The sequence below is a fragment of the Vigna angularis genome, chromosome 2 (genome assembly GCF_016808095.1).
Source record: "Vigna angularis cultivar LongXiaoDou No.4 chromosome 2, ASM1680809v1, whole genome shotgun sequence".
Classification (NCBI taxonomy): domain Eukaryota; kingdom Viridiplantae; phylum Streptophyta; class Magnoliopsida; order Fabales; family Fabaceae; genus Vigna; species Vigna angularis.
The window spans coordinates 43421825-43438625 of NC_068971.1; the positions used below are offsets into that span (position 1 = coordinate 43421825).

Sequence of the window (16801 nt, forward strand, 5' to 3'; positions counted from 1 at the left end):
GGTATTTATGTATATGTTGATGTTGAGGGTCCCGTAGTTGGAGGTTATCCTGATACTCTAATAATGATTCAGTCTCAAGTAGAGAATGATGAATTATGTGGTGAGAGGGGCAGGAGGTCCTGGTCTATGTGCCGGTTTAGGACATAGTGAGGGGACTAACCTTGTGAATAGTATGGAGGGCAGAATGTCTTGGTCTATGTGCCGGTTTTGGACATAGTGAGGGGACTAAGAATGACATCACAAGTGCGGAACCTCCCGTGATCGCTCATCAACATATCGTTGGGATAAGTGCCTATTGAATATCGTGGGGATAAGTGCCTATTGGGTATTGTGGAATGAGTGTTTATTTGGGTATTGTGGGATGAGTGTTTATTGGGTATTGTGGAATGAGTGTTTATTGGGTATTGTGGGATGAGTGTTTATTGAGTATTATGGAATGAATGTCTATTGAGTATTATGGTATTTATTGGGTATTGTGGGACGAGTGTCTAATAGGAATTGGGGTACGATGGTATGAGGGTGTCTGACATAATTATTATATGATGTTTGTATCGAAGTAATTATGCATGTCTTATAAATGACTTGTTTGTGTTTTGTGTTTGGGTATGTGCGATGATCGTATAATTCGTTATACGGGAGCAGATGAAGGAATGTCGCCTCACATAGTACCAAGGAAAGAGGAGTCGAAGAACTATAATTAGAATCTTTTTACATGTATAGACTTATATCAACTAGGAAATTTTAAAGGGTGAGATTACGGAATGTTACCGTAAATGTAATGTTAATTATCAAGTGTGAAAATTTGGGATGTTACATTAATGTGAAAAGTTGGGATGTTACATTAATGTGAGAATTTGGGATGTTACAGTGTTCCTTAAGGAACAAAACTGTTCTGATACCACTAATGTAACATCCCAAAAATATAGTAGACACCATATAATAGAATTGATTACGATTAAGGATAAACCAAATCAGTCTTAAGTACCGTAAGCAAAGGTTTAGGTCGAACGACCTTACGAGAGGTTAATTATAAAACCACGCTCGACCTAAGCGTACCCAACCAACGGTTTACAAGGCAAGGATACAACCCGAACTGCCAAAATAATATAAAGGTCGCTCCAAAAATCAGTACAATGAAATATCTAATCTAACATATAACCGAACGTCTACTGTTCGGCCTTCACTTCAACATCTACGGGGTTTGCTTCCTCCAAGTTTTCTTCCTCCAGCGTTTCCTCGAGCAACACCTCATCATCTGCTCACATCCACACGGATGATCATTGCATTGACAGGACGGACGTACAGAGACGATCGACAACGCAAGGAAGAGAACACAGGGTAAGCTTATTGAATTTAATTCAAGTAAAATCATTCATTTCATAATACATCAAACATATCAAATATTTCACAACATATAATTAAATCAATCCCTTAACTCAAATCAATTCCTGATACTAGACTGACCGTCCGGACTGTATGAATCTGTGTAGCTACAGGCGTCCTTGCACCCGAGTGATGTAGTAACTGTATTACACTCGACAGCTGCCACTCGAGGTTAGTCCGTTTCTTACGTCGCCCATGTTAACTTATGGACTAAGGACCTCCTGCCATTCCCACACATGAACTACTCTCCTCTACGTGAAGATGAGTATCACGGAATATCAGGATGGACCAAGCCAGCATTAGCATAACCACAGTCATACTTTACAAAATTCCATATTCAACCATGAGTCGTTCCTCCCTGGAACGCTCGTCCAAAATTCACAACCGTAGTTCACTCCATATAATGTTCATCATTTATAATCTTTCACTTTTATTTTCATTTTTGTCTTTCTGTCCAAGTACATAAAATCACGACCTCTTTATAACGAGAACGAATGTGAGGAACGAGACCAAAGAACTTGCCCCGTTCCAAAATAAAGTAATACCGGCTTCAAGATAAATGGACGACTTATATTACAAGGTGGCTCGACACGGTCGGTCGACCCGGATGGACGACCTACATCAATAAGGGTGCTCGACACAGATGGACAACCTGTATTACGAAGGTTGCTCGACACAGTCGGTCTGCACAAATGAATGACCCGTATTAACAATGGTTGCTCGACATGGTCAGTCGACACAGATGGATGATCTGCATTAACAAAGGTACTCGACACTGTCGGTCGACACAGATGGATGATCTGCATTAGCAAAGGTACTCAACACTGTCGGTCGACACAGATGGATGATCTGCATTAGCAAAGGTACTCGACACTGTCGGTCGACACCGATGGATGATCTGCATTAGCAAAGGTACTCGACACTGTCGGTCGACACAGATGGATGATCTGCATTAGCAAAGGTACTCAACACTGTCGGTCGACACAGATGGATGATCTGCATTAGCAAAGGTACTCAACACTGTCGGTCGACACAGATAGATGATCTGCATTAGCAAAGGTACTCGACCCTGTCGGTCGACACCGATGGATGATCTGCATTAGCAAAGGTACTCGACACTGTCGGTCGACACAGATGGATGATCTGTATTAACAAAGGTGCTCGACACTATTCATTATGAGCTCTAAGTAGAAGACCGACACAACACATCCTCAACCAGAATTCTTCCCAAATGAAAGAGTTCAACTATTTCAAAGGAGTTACTGAAAATACCGATCGGTCAAAGACCGTTTCGATAACGAACGTTCATCATAATAGAATTTCATATTTAAATTCAACTTACGGTAACACATTTTTCAGTATAAATTTTCATACATTAAAATTACTTATAACATAGCACAATCCATACTTCTCATACATTATCTCATCACCAAAATCATATAGTAAAATCTGATACCATAGATCATTCTCAATAAAATTCACAGAACATGCATCCGACACAGTATAACTCACAGAACATTCATGCATCGCAGTATAACTCAAGAATTAAGTTTTTATAAGCTTCCCTTACCTGGATCAGAAGTGAACGTCTTAACTCAAGGTGTTTGGTTCGTCCGCTAACAGTTCTCTACTCTCACAGGATCACTTAATTCTTCCAACCCGATCTAACCATAAAAACCAAGAAATACTAAGAACTTAACCCTTCATGCAACCAGGATTTGGCTTTGCATGAGACAGAAAACGTTCGACGAAGAAGAGAGACTTACCAGTATCAGTACGTTGAGGTGATCGGTTCAAAACGAAGCTCACGACACGAAGAATGGTTCTACGGTTTCTGAATGTCGAACGGAGAAGAACGGTGAGTAGCATTAGAGAGAAGTTGAAGGCTTTCTAGAGAGAAGGTGGAGAAAATGAAAAGTTGGGTTTTGAGGAAGAAGAAGAATGCATGCAGAGAGTGGGAAGAAGGTTTTTCAGGAAAATTGGTTTTCTTCCCAAGTCAAACGGACGTTCTCTCACACACGGACACTTGTCTTCCACTACAAATTTCAGAGCATTCCCTTTACGACACTTGGCAGAAGTTGCAGAGTTAAGGTAGTGGGTTTTTAATGAATCAGAGAAGGTTTTCAGTGCATTAATTGTGATTTAACAGGGGGAGGCTGGTCTAATTTTCCAAGGTCTTACACTAAGCAAAATAAATATCTTAAAATAAGTCAATTTAGTTGATATAAGTTATCATAAATTGAAGTAAAAATAAGTCAATTCAATTCATTTTTTTAAACTATAAATTTTATAATCAGTTTCAATTTACCATAAATTAATAAATTGACTCACTTAAATATGTTTATTTATTTTATATATTTATTGTGATACAGTTTAAATTATTAAACTTAGTTACAGAAATAAAATAAAAATGTTAACCTATTTTTACAAGTCAAAAGTAACTGTTATACAGTTAATAAAAGAAGATCATAACGTCAAGTGTGTAATTGAATTATATAATTGAAAAAAACCATTCAAACAATATTAAACAATATTTAATTATTTAAACATATCAATTGTTAATTTACATAATAAAAAATAATATATAATTAATAAAAAATAAAAATATTATAAAGGGTTATTATTATAAATTACAAGTCAATATACTTTCAACTTCATATCAAAAAGTATATTTTTTTCTAATCCAAACATACTCAAATTCAGGGAAAATTGAATTTATTTACAAATTTGAACTCACTTTAAAATGTCGAATAATTTATGACCACAATAATTATACTTTTGGTAATTTACTTCTACAACATACGAATTTCCTCTGTGCTACGTGACCCCAATTCTATTCTTTCGTGCATTTTCAAAAATTTTGAATTAGTGATATGAAAATGTTTGCAACCAAATATCACTCGATTCAAACATTTACATTTTTCTAATAGAACTATGATATATTAACAATTTCTTTTTTAACAATTTTTGATTTACAATAGATCATGTGATACTACTTTATTAGTCTACTTAAATTTATTTTCAAAAAAAATATTTAAAATAAACTAATCACAAATCATCGCATATACGTTGTAAAAAATTTATCAAAAAAAAATTGTTAAAAAAATATTTTTCTTTTAAAAATAATTAGTAACGTGTTCCTCCACAAACCATGTTGTTTCAACTTTTTGTGATGAAAAATTAGTCTGTCATTTATTTGGATGGAAATAGTTCTTTAGATTTGTTTATATTCGCTTCATAATGTTTTAGCAAAAATAGGGATATATTTATAAAACACTTTTCACACATACTTATTTACTTGTAAAATTAATATTTCATAACATGACATATTTATAAAACTCCCTTTCTTAGTTTAGTAATATATTGATAACTATATCTCTTTTAAAGTATATTGAAATTACATTCGTGATACTTATACATAAGAAGTTTTATTTAGAATTCATCTAACCAGATTTAATATATATGTAACATTATTTTATTTGACATAGATAAACGTTAAAGACGAAGTTGCGTAACTCCTTTTTTATATATTTAAAGTGAACTAGAGCAATAAAAAAAGGATTTTCGAGACTTTTTTTCTTTTGTTATTTTAATACTTGATAATTCATCCAAAAATAGATATCAGTGGGGCCTTATCTTTTATCCCACCAAGTAAAGTCTTTCATAACGTCTGTTTCAAGTAACTGTCTTTTTAACGTGTAAAAAATAATTTTTAATTATTCTTGTAAGTATAGGATTATGTATATTATATTAAAAAGGAGGAAATTAAATATTGAAGGAGGAAAAGCACGTTCTAAGGATTATAAGAAGATAAAAGAAAAAAAGATGTCCATAAAAATTAAAATTTATCATTAGTTTTTACAATTTATTTGTCAAAATATATTGTTGAATATTCCAAGTTGTTGAGAGAGATGTTTGGTGGGTGTAGTAAGAAGCCGTCAAAGAGAAGAAGAAAGAGAGTGTGAAAGGGATGAATAGAAGAAGGAAGTTTGAGTGCCGTGGTGGTCTCAAACACCGTTACAGCGATACCTATCTTACCTCAATCATTTTCCTTTTCGTTGTTGCTCAAATTTTGCTTCATGTCTTTTCAAATTTTTTTTTCTGTATTTTTTGGGCAATAAGAACTTACTACAGCATCTATGACTTTTTAATTAATTAATCAAATTATTAAAAAATAATTTTAAAGAAATGTAAATAATCTAAAGTTCAATATATATTAAAATTGAATTATTTACTTTAGTTTCAATTCTCAACTAAAAAGTGTTTTAATATACAAATTTTGTAAATCAAACTTCAATTGGTAATCCAATCTTTCAATGACCCATACAAAATGTTTTAACTTAGTAAAATCACGCAAGTTTATGCATGTATTTTCATTTTCATTTCAACTCTAAACATAATTTAACTCTCAATAATTCATTAGGGAATAAACAACATAAACAAACTTCAAATGAAGACAAAATGAGTTACGTAAATTTTTTTTCTCAACCAATCAAATCAACATCAAACTTAAACATAAAGCATAAAAAGAATTTCTAGGGTTCTAAAAGAAAATAGACATTTATATAGAATTATATCTTATAGTGGAAATGATCCTGGATTCACTCATTACTATTTAGTAGGATCTAATCTTAAAAATAATTAGATGAAAGAGAGAAATTTACAGAGATGGAAGATAAGATACACTATATAGAAGCTTTGCTAAAGAATGGAAAGAAACAAAGAAGAAGAAAAATGAATTCTGTTTGAAATCAAAATCTTTGACTTTTCAATGTTGACATGATTTATCTGAATATTTACTTTTACTTTTGAAAGAAGGAGAAATCAGTTTGAGAAGCACTTATACCGTTAGGAAGTTCTGAAACCGTTACTAAAATGTAGTAATTTGATTAAGACTTACAAGAACTTTCTGATCGTTTAGAGCGTATAATGTTTTTGGCGATAAATTATTAGTGACCACATTTAAATTATTTTACAATTTATTTTTAATTTTCAAATAACAACAGTAATTTACGCATTATTTTTGTTAAATTATACGTGGCAATACTTTTAATTATAAGTGTCTATTTTATTCTTTCATGGATATAGAATTTTTAATTTGCAACTCGTGGCCTATACTACACTTCCAGATAATAAATAAATAAACATGGATTTATTTCTTTATCTAACACAGTCCTATACTTCTATATAGATATTTACATTTTTATATTTTAATATAATTTTTAGAACCCTAGTTAAATAATTCAAAAAATATCCCATAAATTACAAAACAACATATTAAAAATAAAAAAAAAATTGTGTATTTATTAAAAAGGTTTCACTTTAATTTTATTACATATATATATATATATATATATATATATATATATATATATATATATATATATATATATATAATATTGTTCCGTAATATCTCTTGTATCATTGACTGTGCAATGTGTTAGATTTGTTTTTAAACACGAGAAGACGAAAAAAAAAATGGAAACCTGAGTTGTCCCTGTTCAGTGGAAAATGGCAGTCAACCATTGAACATCATCTTGCATTGTTATGTCATGTCATCATTCATGGGGGCCACTGCATTGTATTGTATTGTATGCAAAGTTGAAACTGGCAAACTGGACCTAACTCGTGCATTTTGATTTCCGCGTTTGCTGCAATCATCCTCTCCATTCACACTATTATTCTTCTGTTCTTCACCTCTGAATTACTCTTTTTTTAATCTCTTTTTTGAAGCTTACTTGAACTGCTTCCACAAAGGTGTTACCTTTTTCCTCCGTTGAACATGGGGTAGAAGGTTTTTCATTTGCTTCTTTGCCTTTTCCCACCTCAACTTCATCCAAATTCCCTTTTGAAGTTTTCTTACTAATACTATTTTCCTATTTAGTTTCGACGTGTCTTAGGAAGACAAACATATAAACCGGCCCTCTATCAGCTACCATGTCTTATTCATGAATTATTGGTTAGTTGTTCTTTTCTTTTCACTTCAATTAAATATTGTTGCTTGCTGACCCTATTGAGTTTGATTTTCTTTTTGTTTCAAAAGATCATTTTTTTATTTATTTTAGATTTGTTGAATCAATATTCCCTTCCACCCCTCCTGAAAAAACTTATGCTTTGAATCGACTTTGGGTTCATACTGTTGCTCACCCTTTAGTTTTTGTGACCTCTCTATGTAGCAGAAGCTAGATGCAAAGCGAGTCTGAACTGTGAACTCTGAAATGTTGAGGATGAGTTTTGGAGTCAAGTGGACCTTGAGTGCTTACCCCGTTCTGTACAATTTTGAATTGCCTTCGCAATATTGGTTGGTGAATTGATAGTGAGAGATAGTCAATGGTTGTAACTTGGGTACATCTTGAGGAAATCAGTAAACTTAATAAGTTGGAGCTCCGTTGAAGTCGTAAAGATACGTTGAAAAAGATTATGAAGAGACAATTGACAGGTATACGGGGTGATTCTCCCCTGCAATCTGCAATACGAGCTGGGAATTTAGAATTGGTTCGGGAAATCATCTCTCAGAGTCCCGAGGGAGAATTAAAGGAGCTTCTTTCAAAGAGAAACAACTCGTGTGAAACTGCCTTATATGTTGCAGCTGATAATGGTCATCTTGATATAGTGAAGGAATTGATTAGATACCATGATGCTGGGTTGGCCGGCTTCAAAGCTCGGAATGGATTCGATGCATTCCACATCGCTGCTAAGAATGGACACTTGGGTAAGTCTCTTAATGATCTCAAATGGGTAGGTGTAGGATCCTAGCTATTGATTACTACATATTGTTTGTTGGTCCACTTGACATTACTATATCAGTACCAGATTAGGGTGTTTTCTAAACCCTTTTTAGCATACAAGCACTGTTGCGGTAATTTAACTTCTTTTTTAGGAATGCTATGATATACATATTTTAACAATTCTTGCTTAATTTGTCCAGAAGCTTGGTCATGTACTGATTTGATACCCAATATGTATTATTTATCTAAGATTTAAATGCTTTTTGTTTTTCAAATTTCCCAGAATCTTTGTGAACGCTAGCTTTTTAGGTTTAATAGTCTTATTTCTAAATTATATCATTATTACTAATTTAAACTTTGGATTTGTCTGAATGATTTTCACTTTTACTTATTTGCAGAGATATTGAAGGTCCTCATGGAGTTTATTCCTGAAATTTCAATGACTGTTGATCTGACAAACACCACTGCGTTGCATACTGCTGCAGCACAAGGACATATTGAGGTAGTAAATTTTCTCTTGGAAAATGGTAGCAGCTTGGTAACTATTGCGAAAAGCAATGGGAAAACTGTGTTGCATTCTGCTGCAAGAAATGGTCATGTGGAGGTAGTCAAGGCCATTCTGAACAAAGAACCTGAAATTGCAGTGAGAATGGATAAGAAGGGGCAGACAGCGCTCCATATGGCAGTTAAAGGACAGAATCTTGAGTTGGTGGATGAGCTTGTGAAACTGAATTCATCTTTGGCTAATATGGTGGATGCCAAGGGAAACACTGCACTGCATATAGCAACCAGGAAGGGTCGTTTACAGGTAGAAAAAGATGCTTTCCCTTTTATGTTTCATCTCTTAAGAAAGTACTGATGATGTATCGTTCTGCGTCAACTGAAATATTGCTACTGCTTCTTGCCATCAGATTCTAGAGTTCTTCATCATCAATGATCATGAACAAACTGAATTTTCTTTATTAGGGCAAGAATGTTTTCTTTCTTTGATACTTCAGAAAGGGTATGGCTTTAATAACATTGTTTAATAGACGGCATATTTCTATCAGCACTTCATAGTAATTAAAATTTAAATTGGAGATTTTTCCAAAGGTAAATGTTTGTTTGTGTCAAGCTTAACTTCTGCCTGAATTTATGAACTTAAACAGTTTGATTACGTTCTGCAACCATAGTAAGTAAATTTAATATTTAGGTACTAATCTCGCAGGTTGTTCAGAAGCTACTAGATTGCAAAGAAATAGACACAGATGTTGTTAACAAATCTGGAGAAACTGCCTTGGATGCTGCAGAGAAAAATGGTCGGTTGGAAATCTCGAACTTTCTGCAACACCGGGGAGCACAAAGTGCCAAGTCCATCAAATCACCTAATACAAACACAGCCCTTGAGCTGAAACGAACAGTGAGTGACATAAAAAGTGGGGTTCATAACCAGCTGGAACACACTTTCAAAACACAGAGACGTATGAGAGGTATAGCGAAGCGAATTAACAAAATGCACACTGAAGGGCTTAACAATGCCATCAACTACAACACTATTGTGGCTGTCCTAATTGCAACAGTTGCTTTTGCTGCCATATTTAATGTCCCGGGCCAGTATCCCGAGCAACAAGATAAACTCTCTCCTGAGATGTCTCCTGGGGAAGCATACATTGCTCCTGATATTGGATTCAAGATATTCATAATCTTTGATTCTACTGCCCTCTTCATATCATTGGCTGTTGTGATTGTCCAAACATCAGTGGTTGTTATTGAGAGGAAAGCAAAGAGACAGATGATGGCAGTTATAAACAAGCTGATGTGGGTGGCTTGTGTGCTGATTTCTGTGGCGTTTATTGCAATGTCATTCATAATTGTTGGAGATCATAAAGAGTTGGCTATAGCAGCCACAGCTTTAGGGACAGTGATTATGGCAGCAACTTTAGGAACACTCTGTTATTGGGTGATTGCTCACCGCCTTGAGGCCTCAAGATTGCGAAGTCTTCGAACAACAATGAGCAGTAGGCAGTCAGTGTCTTTGTCAATGATGTCAGGATCGGAGAATGAGTACAAGACAGTGTACGCCATATAACTTTGATTTCTACCATTTCAGAGTTCTCCTCCTTTTTTGTCAAATTACACTAACATTGATGTAGGTGTTTGTTCTTAGCAGAACAAACATTAACTAATGTTACAAAAGCATACACGCCTTTGCAGAACACAGGCAAAATGTGTAATCATTGTCCACTTTATATGTGAATGATCATTCTAAATTGAAAGTGTTGGATTATGCTTATTTTCTCAGTAGCTTCATCATAAAATAAATATTATACAAACTTTTCTCTATGGGATTTTATTTATTTATAGATCACTTATTATGGCTTGCAAGAAGATTGCTGTAAATGAGTTACTAGTATTCCTTACCTCAACTTTCTGTTTTAGAAGAGAGTATCAATTTCCTTAATTAGCACCAAATAAGAGATCATGGCCACCACCAAAAAAGAAAAAGGAAGAGTGAAGTAGGTTCACTTCTGCATCTTGGGCCAATCAAGTGATTTTTAATAATAATAATAATAATAATAATAATTTACTATTATTATTATTATGAATAAGACTACTTACTTTGGCCACCTGATTTGTGTATAATAAGACAAAGGAAAAATAAAACAGAAAGATTTGCTTTAGGGATTACTGGCAAGTTCGAAAGACTGCCATGTGTATCACTTTACTACGTTAAATGAGTGTCCACTTTCTATGATTTGGGAAATAAAATAATACTGTGGCAAGACATGTAATTTTCTGAATATATCAGGTTAAGTTTTCTTTCCTTCAAAATAATCTTAGGAGAAAATGAGGGAAAAGAAATTCAAAACTACCTTCTGGCACATGGTCCGTGCAGAAATCAGTGTAATTTCTTGTCAAAACCTCTGTCCTTTGCTGACTCCTTGATTTCTATATTTAATTTATTCATGTTTATTAGTTAGAATCTACTATTTGTCCGTTGTAAGCAAAGAAGTAACGAGGGGTGATAGGAATAAACAATGATCTGAATGAAGTTCGAACATTGTTGGAATGTAAGTGCCTAAGTAATGCCAAATTATAATATTGTTCATTCAACGTCTTCATCAATCAAAGTACAATCCATGAGAATCTGCATTGTGTTTTGAGAAGGAAAAAAGAGATGTGGGCTAAAAACCTAAGTGGGTAGAAGCATGATGTGAGGTGTGTTAGCTGCAACTTGATATATATATATATATATATATATGCCTGGTAAGAACAGGTCGTGGAAAGTTACGTGCGAAAAAGAAACGTAATTTTTTCTTTCCGTTGTGTCTTTTGCTAATTTTTTAGCAGTAAACATTCAAAAGAATAATAAAAGGAAAGAATGAATATACGACAATAAACTAGCAGAAGATTTCAGTGCAAACTATCCACATGAAAATAATGATTTTGAGGCTTTGAATATCCGCTGACATTACTGACGTGTTCCACTTGGTCACTGACCCAACAGTGCCACCTTCGTATTTTTCTCTGGAAAGGGTCAAAAGGATATGATCATTGATCAATATTTACTTATACGTGTGCTTATAATGCTCCTTTTGTTGTCGTCTTATGCATACATATTTTGACTTTTCTATCAACAGTTTCCTGTTCAAACAAACTCTCGTAAACCAGTGCTTACGTTGCCATTTGCTAGCTACTTGGAGGTGTCTGGTTCGATAAATGCAAAGGAAGTGCTAATAATGCATTGGTATTGTCGTGTACGAGGATCATAAACACTACAGCATGCAAAGGTTTATCTGGTAGTTGAAAATTTCTTGAGTTGGGATTTGTTTAGGGGAATTGAAGCAGCATTATTTTTCGTAGGAGGAACACCAATCAAGACTAGATCAGTGGCTTGACAATTTGATGTGACTAACACAACTTGCAACTCTCAGATGATTTCAACGAAACCCACGAGATCTGTTCGGTTTCTGCTTTCTTCTTCCCCTTTGAAATGTGCAAGATGAACACAAAACAACAAATCATTTCTCACAATATGTAAATATGTCTCTACCAGTTAACTCACACAACGGAACATCTTTAATGTTAATAAAAAAATAAAGCTATTATATTTGTTAATTTTCTAGAAACAAAAAACTTTCAGAACTGAAAAACTTGAACTTTTATTATACGGTTCTTTATATAAAATGTTTAATAAAACTATTAATTTGTATTACTATCGAAGTAGAGGTGAATTTAGTATGGGAGGCAATATTTTCAAAGGAGGGACACCAATCAACACTAGCCATTGGCTTCACAATTTGACGTGACTATTGCAAGTTGCAACTCTTGGATGCTATCGATGACACCCACGAAGATCTGTTCGGTTGGTGCTTTCTTCTTCTTCTTCTTCTTAAACTACCGGGACCCTTTAAATACAACTGTACCAGATGTAAAGAAACAAACAAATCACTTCACAGAATACGTAAATGTCTCTAGAACCTTCTATCAATGCAAACCTATAATATTTTTATCATATTATTATGATATTAATCAGACATTAAGCATAGTACAAATTTGAAAGGTTTCACCTTTAAGATCGACACACAACCATCCATTTGCATTGCCTTGCCACCCAAGTACACATCAATTTAGCTGAACTTTGAGCTGTAGAATAATCATGTACTTTGGTTTTCCACATTTGATTTAATATGCATTTACCTTTGGGGACAGATTCTAAGTTAGGACTTCATCTTGTACGGATTCTAAACTAGAATAGTGGTATAGTCAGTGGCTTCATGCTGAAGAGCTTAACAGCTTTAGCTTTTCTGGAAGATTCTTTAAATATTTATCATGAAAAAAGAAAGAGTACAAGAACTTAGACAGAGGGAGCGGGAGAGAGATACGTATATAGTTTTATCCATTGACCATTAGGACTGTGAATGAAGAACAAAGCCCGTTGGCGGGGGAAAATAATTGCTTGTTCTTTGTGTTTTGTTTCATGTGTTTGTCTAATGAGTACACTGCGTTACAACATTCACGTATTGGTGCAACTTCGGAGTCCCCGCATGTGATTGAGTTTCATGTTCGTGTGTAGTTCAAAACCAAAAGAAACGAAGAACGGAAGAAGTGCACGCGTAAAGGTTTAATTGTCTGCAGAATAATTGTAAACTAGATTATTTGTTTAATGTGACATCTGCAGAGTATATGCCCCGCAATGGCAAGTTGTGATGTGTGTGGTGGTGGCTTTATTCGCCCTTTACAGAATGAAAACGGGAATTCTTTACTTTACTTTTGTTCTAAAATTGAATTAAAGGGAGACATATATTGCATTGTTACACTTGGGTAATTACATTACATCAAAGATATACAGTTGAACCATTTTAGCTGTACACTGCAGTCAACTATGTCTGTCTGTGGTGCTTGGCTGGGGATTCGTTGTTAGTAATGATGGTTGTTTTTAAAAAGGGATAAGTCGGCGAGGAAAAGGTTTGAGGCACCAAATGTACCATGATTTTCACATCTCACATATGAGACTACTCTTTACCACTTTTTAGGCTTTTTCTTCCTCCAAAAAGGTGAATGGCTGTTAGTAACCTTTTTTGGGTCACTGTTAGGTTATTCTAAATGACTTTCAACTTTCTCCCTCCCTTCTTTTCACACAAAAGCTTAAAACGATTAAACAAATCTGAGAAAAGGGAAAGGATATAAACATCGCATTCATCATTTACATACACTACCACATCATCCTATCTGTTATCTCTGTCGAACTCTGAAGGAATAATTGCTGGGAAAGCCTGATGCAGTCATTGAGAATCTAGTTCTGGGGAAATGAGTCAGATTCAGAACATTAGACTTGGCAGTTGGTAAAAAATTCACCCTTTACAGTGGAACCAAACTAAGAAAAACAGTCAAAAAATTCTGAGGATTTTTCATCATTTGGGTGCAGTTAATCTATAGTATACAGTATCTAGAGGGGCAGCTTTGTTATCTTAAAGGAGGTATGTGACAGCTTAGGATATCTGAGACAAAGTAACTACAATTAAGTGAGATTTGTATGTGGGGGCTGCGTTTTAGTGTAAATTGTTGAACAATCAAATCCACAAATCTCGTGGAGTGGCACAGGAGGGTTGATTGAGAAGTGTGGACCAATTTCAAATTTAAAAAGACAAGAACACGGTATCCTATCATGGCGCTTTGTCATAGAGAAATCTCATGACGACTTATCATAACTATGCATTATTTAAAAAACGAAAGTCACTTTCGCTTGAGTGAATTTGCATTCCCATGGACTAATTATAGCAACTGTTACAGCTAAAAGTTTCAATTTCACTCAGTATGCAACATGTACAAGAATTGACAGAGCGAGAGAGAAAGAGAGAGAAGCTAGAGTACCCATTTAACAAATTAATGCTTCAAACCAAGCTATTTACTCAAGCATCAAACTCTTTTAACACACAGTTACATTTCAAATGAGAAAGTCGTTCCTTTTAACAATCGCACTTTCCCTTCGCTGGTTCACCCAAGTGCTTCTTATCAATTCCTTATTTCCACAAACTGCAGATTTTGAACAAACATTGGTCGAACCACCCTTTTCCTGGGACTTTTTACAATGAGCGATGGCACTCTCGATTGAATTCTCCAGCTCCGCACTTATACTCCTGTTGAACAACTGCAACTCATAAGACCCAGCTGAACTGAGTGAAAAAGACGAAGACGAAGAGGATGACCCAGAAGAAGAGGAGGACAAAGATGAGGCCTTTGAAGCATAATGCCGTTGAATCACCCCAGAGAAAGACCTTCTGCTGCTGTTAGTGAACCCATCTTCAACCACGTCACTGTTCTTGACCATACAAGATCTCTGCCTACGGTGCTTGTTGTCACAAAAAAGCTCAAACGGTTTTTTGTTTCTGTGTCTGTTTTTCCTGGCATCATCCTTCGCGTATTCCATGCTCTGGCACTCCTTGCATTTCGCTTTCTTCACTGCCCCCACTTTGCTTGTTGCATCACCGGCAAAGGTCTTATCTGGGCAGCCAGATTTGCCGAACAAAGATTTGAAGTAAGTTTTTGAAGCCTTGAGCCTTTGAGCGAGCCAGAAGTGCTTGGTTTGCTTCTTTGGAAGATGGTGATGATCACTGACCAAGCCTTCTATCTCAGAGGACCAATCAAATTGATACTCAGAAGAAAGCGTTTCGCAAGAACTAACCCTGCGTGACTCGGAGGGAGAGATGTTGCAGGATTCAAGAGGGGTGATGGCATTTGTTGAAAGAAACCTACTTTCTTCCAATGATGAGTGTGATCTTGTGAAACCAAAGGTTGCATCAGCGTTCTGGAGGAGTTTTTCCACCATTTCTAGGCGAGGAGGGAGGTGAAGAGGAAGGAGTTTTCCTTTGTAGAAGAGTTCATCAGCAGGGGAAGTTGTGGATTCTTCCTTATTTTGGAACTCAAATTCTCTGTTGTGAATGGAGTAAGAGAAGTTGGGGGAAGATCTTAGCTCAATGTCGATGTAGTCTTCGTCTACATGAACCGAGGGTTCTCTTTTAGTGGCCATTTCATGTGACTCTCTCTGTTTGGTGCTTTCTCTATTTGTGTGTCACACAATGGAGATGCCTTTCGGAAATTGAGCTTTTATAAAGGAAAGAGACCAAGCTCTTCTTTCAACTGCAGAGGGAAGCTGCTCCCAAACCTTCTTATATATAACAAATATTTCCTATTTTTTTATTTATAAAATAAAATTTATATTTGTAAGGACATGTAAGCAATCATTCAACTTTAAATTAATTTCATTTTACACACTCACTTTCCAATTCTTTTTCTGTTTTCCTTTAATATTTTTAAGGAAAATTTTGACAAAATTTAGCTTATAAACTAATTTAATTCAGTAAATTTTAAACCTAATTTATTTTTTTCACATGTGTAAGATTAAATTAAATTTAAATTTTAAATTTTAAGATAATTGCGATGTATCTAAAGTTTTTTCTTTCAATTACGTAAAAAGACTTGTTATTTGTTAATCCTATTATGCCACTTATTATCTCAGTGATAAAATGAGTTTACAATGCAAACCAATTTTAAATTAGACCTAATATTCAGTTCTCATACTTTTCGTAATATTAGCTTTTGAACGTACTTTGGAAGCCTCTTATCTAAGAACACGTCCTACGTTATTGTCATACACAGACAATATTGCTTTGATTATTTTAGTTTAAACTATTCTTTTATAATGGTTAAGATTAAATTTGCTTGCACTCTGACTCTATTAAATATTATAATCTTTTAACATTAAAGTATTTTTTAAATGAGTTACTATAAATATTGATTTTTTTAAATGGGAGTTATTTCCTTTCTAATTTTTTCATTAAAAATTTATTGCTGTATTAATTATACATTTACTTTAGTATTAAAATTAATTTCTTTCCAAGCTAACATAAAATATACAGCTCAGATCATACTAATCTTAGTACATATTTTAATGATATGTTTAGTCGTGTATTTATTTTTTCAACAAAAATAAAGGTTGAGAAAAAAACAACAACGACAATTATGCCAATAAACAAGCATTTTGCTAATTTTAGTTACGAGAGAGTTTGTATGTATTGGATTCGATAAAGATTAAAGAAATAGACAAAAAAGAGTTAGTGAAAACAAAACAAAAAAAAGAAAAATAAGTGAATTTTTTTTTTAACTTTTAATTTATTATAAATAATTATAATTTTGGTTATTAATATTGT

At 34.3% G+C, this 16801-nt stretch overlaps 2 protein-coding genes across 6 annotated transcripts; one reads left to right on the plus strand and one right to left on the minus strand.

The window, feature by feature from the left end:
* Window positions 1–6877: 6877 nt before the first annotated feature.
* On the plus strand, window positions 6878–10360 carry LOC108329696 (ankyrin repeat-containing protein At5g02620). 5 transcript variants are annotated; one of them, XM_052872681.1, is made up of 5 exons: window positions 6878–7177; window positions 7268–7342; window positions 7560–8095; window positions 8510–8919; window positions 9319–10360. In XM_052872681.1, the coding sequence occupies exons 3-5, from the start codon at window positions 7804–7806 to the stop codon at window positions 10177–10179; spliced, it is 1563 nt and encodes a 520-aa protein (XP_052728641.1). In that variant the 5' UTR covers window positions 6878–7177; window positions 7268–7342; window positions 7560–7803; the 3' UTR covers window positions 10180–10360. The 5 variants fall into 5 exon arrangements, with proteins under 5 accessions (XP_052728641.1, XP_017419526.1, XP_052728642.1 ...); XM_017564037.2 differs by having other exon boundaries at window positions 7563–8095; XM_052872682.1 differs by having other exon boundaries at window positions 6878–7170.
* A 4108-nt stretch (window positions 10361–14468) lies between these two features.
* Window positions 14469–15731, minus strand: LOC108328336 (probable membrane-associated kinase regulator 3). Its single transcript, XM_017562196.2, has one exon. It carries the CDS (start codon window positions 15619–15621, stop codon window positions 14539–14541), a length of 1083 nt encoding a protein of 360 aa, XP_017417685.1. The 5' UTR covers window positions 15622–15731; the 3' UTR covers window positions 14469–14538.
* Window positions 15732–16801: the final 1070 nt, after the last annotated feature.

Excerpts from the sequence above, each read along its gene's own strand:
- LOC108329696 (XM_017564033.2), top strand. The coding sequence starts at position 7,804 with ATGAAGAGACAATTGACAGGTATACGGGGTGATTCTCCCCTGCAATCT. Across the intron at positions 8,096-8,509 it reads TGCTAAGAATGGACACTTGG|AGATATTGAAGGTCCTCATG; the intron begins GTAAGTCTCTTA and ends ACTTATTTGCAG. Across the intron at positions 8,920-9,318 it reads CCAGGAAGGGTCGTTTACAG|GTTGTTCAGAAGCTACTAGA; the intron begins GTAGAAAAAGAT and ends CTAATCTCGCAG.
- LOC108328336 (XM_017562196.2), bottom strand. The coding sequence starts at position 15,621 with ATGGCCACTAAAAGAGAACCCTCGGTTCATGTAGACGAAGACTACATC.